This window comes from Propithecus coquereli, unplaced genomic scaffold (assembly GCF_000956105.1).
Source record: "Propithecus coquereli isolate 6110/MARCELLA unplaced genomic scaffold, Pcoq_1.0 Scaffold341, whole genome shotgun sequence".
Classification (NCBI taxonomy): Eukaryota; Metazoa; Chordata; class Mammalia; order Primates; family Indriidae; genus Propithecus; species Propithecus coquereli.
The window spans coordinates 2,113,104-2,115,495 of record NW_012149075.1 but is presented as its reverse complement, the minus strand read 5'-3'; the positions used below and the strand labels follow the sequence as shown (position 1 = coordinate 2,115,495).

Below are 2,392 nucleotides of genomic sequence, written 5' to 3'. Positions count from 1 at the left end.
AAACCCTGCCTCTACAAAAAAATAACTGAGGGAAGGAGAGAAATAGGCACGATCTTGAGAATGAGTCTGCTCTTTCTTGAGTAGGAAAGGAAACATATGATGGGGTGAGTGGTATCTTGTTTTCCCTAAAGGGAATTATTTTGGGGACCTTCTCCTGAACTGGTAGACTAACATACAGAGCTGACTTGGGATTGGCACCCTCAGCTTTGGGGATGATGCCATATTCTCTATTTCTATTTTTCACATCCTGGTATGGTGCTTAGTACCCCAAGCTATGGGCATTTATGTCCCAAATTGGTAAATTGGCATCCCCACCCCCAAAGCTATAATACAAAGGGAATTCTAGGTTTCTGCCGAGTTATAAATGCTCCCAAGGTTCCAATGTATATTCCAGTGGATGCCATAGAACTACTAAGAGTCATGAGACACAAACCAAGAGGATCAGCCATCAAAATTTACATTTGAAAAGGGCTCAGATTCTGAAAGAGAGAGAGCACACACCACTCCTGTTAGCCCAGCAACATAGGCTGGACTAGGAAAGAGGAAATCAGTGGGCTCACAGTCTGCGAGATATCTTTTGTAAAAATTTTTCAAAAATCTCTTAAGTATCAGACATTAGGTTATTAGCAGTATTTTGTGTTTATTTTTCATCCACTCCAGGTAATTTCCTCTTAAATTTTTATTAATGTCCCTTTTAATAAATTTATGTTTTAGTAAAAAAAAAAAAAAAGCTGGTACCCACTAAATTGATATCATGACCAATTAATGGGACACAAGTTTGAAAAACATTGCTCTAAGCATTCAATTTCTTTGCCTCAGGGCCATTGCATATGACATTCCCTCTGCCCGGAAAGCTTTTCTTGTATCCTTTTCACCTGGATAGATCTTACTCATTTTTCAAGGTATGAAATCAAAGGATGCTTCCCTCCCTGGAGGCGAATGCCTGCATTTGAATCCTGAAGATCATGATAAATAAGTTAATACGTGCAAAGAACTCAGAACAGTGAGTGTTAAACAGTAATGCTGCTTCTTATCGTGACAGAAATTACACAACTCTTTGTGTGATTATTAATATCTGGTTTCTCACACCTCCCAGACTCGAAACTTCATCTTTATGTTCCTAGCGCCCCACATGGCCTGGCACATAAGAGGCGCTCACAAAAACAGTAAACGGATGAGAAGGAACCTGCAAGAAGGAATAAAACGGAGAGGCTGGGGGTGGAGCCAGCTCGGGGCGTCGCGCGTCATTCCTGAGGCCCCGCCTTTGGGCGGGGCCATGTCTGCTTTCAGAGCGGCGGTCACGTGGGGCCCAGCTGTGTGACTGTGTGGGAAGCTGGGCCAAGATGGCGGCGATGAGGAAGGTGCTGCCGCAGCGACTGGTGGGCTTGGCGTCCCTGCGGGCTGTAAGTGCCCTGGGCTGCTAAAGGGGCTGTCCTGCAGGCACCGCGACGGTCGGGGTCGAGGGCTTGGCCCGTGGCAGCTTCTCTCTGAGAGGCGAAGCCTGGCAGCTCTTCAAGCCATAGTTGGGAGGGCGTTGGAGTCTTGGACCCTCCCTGTCCCGCCCAAATCCTTTGAAGGGAAGCGAAAGCCGAGGAAAGAGAGGCGGAGCGACTTCCTTGGGTCCTAGAGAACTGGGGCGCCATCCCGGGCGTCCTGATTCCCTGTCCACAGCCCTTCCCGGTGACCCTGGCCCCTCTGTTCAGTTGAGCTGCAGACCTCTCCAACTCTTACTTAGTGAAAATCACGAACACTGCTCAAGTTCCGCGTGGGAAAAGCAAGGTCACCCCTTCCTCCGCCTCCATTTCCAACTCTTGTAGAGACGCTTGGTTTATTTCCCATCTAACTGAGCAGGACTTGGGTCGCGCGGAGCCAGGCTGTCATTCCTTGGAATTGTACTTTGGGCCTGCTGGATCCTGATGTTTTCCCCTCTCTCTCATGTCAGTGAGTGGAGGAAAAGTGTGGGAGAGCGAGCTGTATAAAGGGTTAAGTTGTGCTCGTCAAAGCTCAAGCTATGGTGTCCCAATGGTTCTGCCACTGTCTAAGCTGAGTAACATATTTACTCTCTCTGAACTCAGTTTTCTTGTCTGTAAAATGTATAACATTACCTTGGGTTTGTTTTGGAAATTAGGAAAAATGTAGGTAAAGTATTTGGCGTTGTTCTGGCTCTTAATAAGTGATCAGTCTGTGGTAAGAACTTATAACTGTAGGGGGGACGTAATTACACTCTTCTGGCCCTGGGTCCCTCTCAGAAAGCCATTTTAATGTCTTTACTAGGCCACCCACCTCCACCAATTGCTCATGTGTAAAATGCGGATGGTAATTCCAACTTGGAAAGTTGAGAAAATTAAATTAGATGGTGGATATTAATGTGCTCTTTTAAAAAATCCCTGGT

At 46.3% G+C, this 2,392-nt stretch overlaps 1 protein-coding gene across 2 annotated transcripts in view; it reads left to right on the top strand.

Annotated features, from left to right (window-relative positions):
• Nucleotides 1-1,301: 1,301 nt before the first annotated feature.
• The window catches only part of HMGCL (3-hydroxymethyl-3-methylglutaryl-CoA lyase), a 44,198-nt gene continuing 43,107 nt past the window's right edge, over nt 1,302-2,392 (top strand). For both annotated transcript variants that reach the window (XM_012650907.1, XM_012650908.1), the window contains exon 1: nt 1,302-1,403. In XM_012650907.1, the coding sequence (XP_012506361.1) occupies nt 1,344-1,403 (60 nt within the window). In that variant the 5' untranslated portion in view covers nt 1,302-1,343. The remainder of the gene's footprint in view (nt 1,404-2,392) is intronic.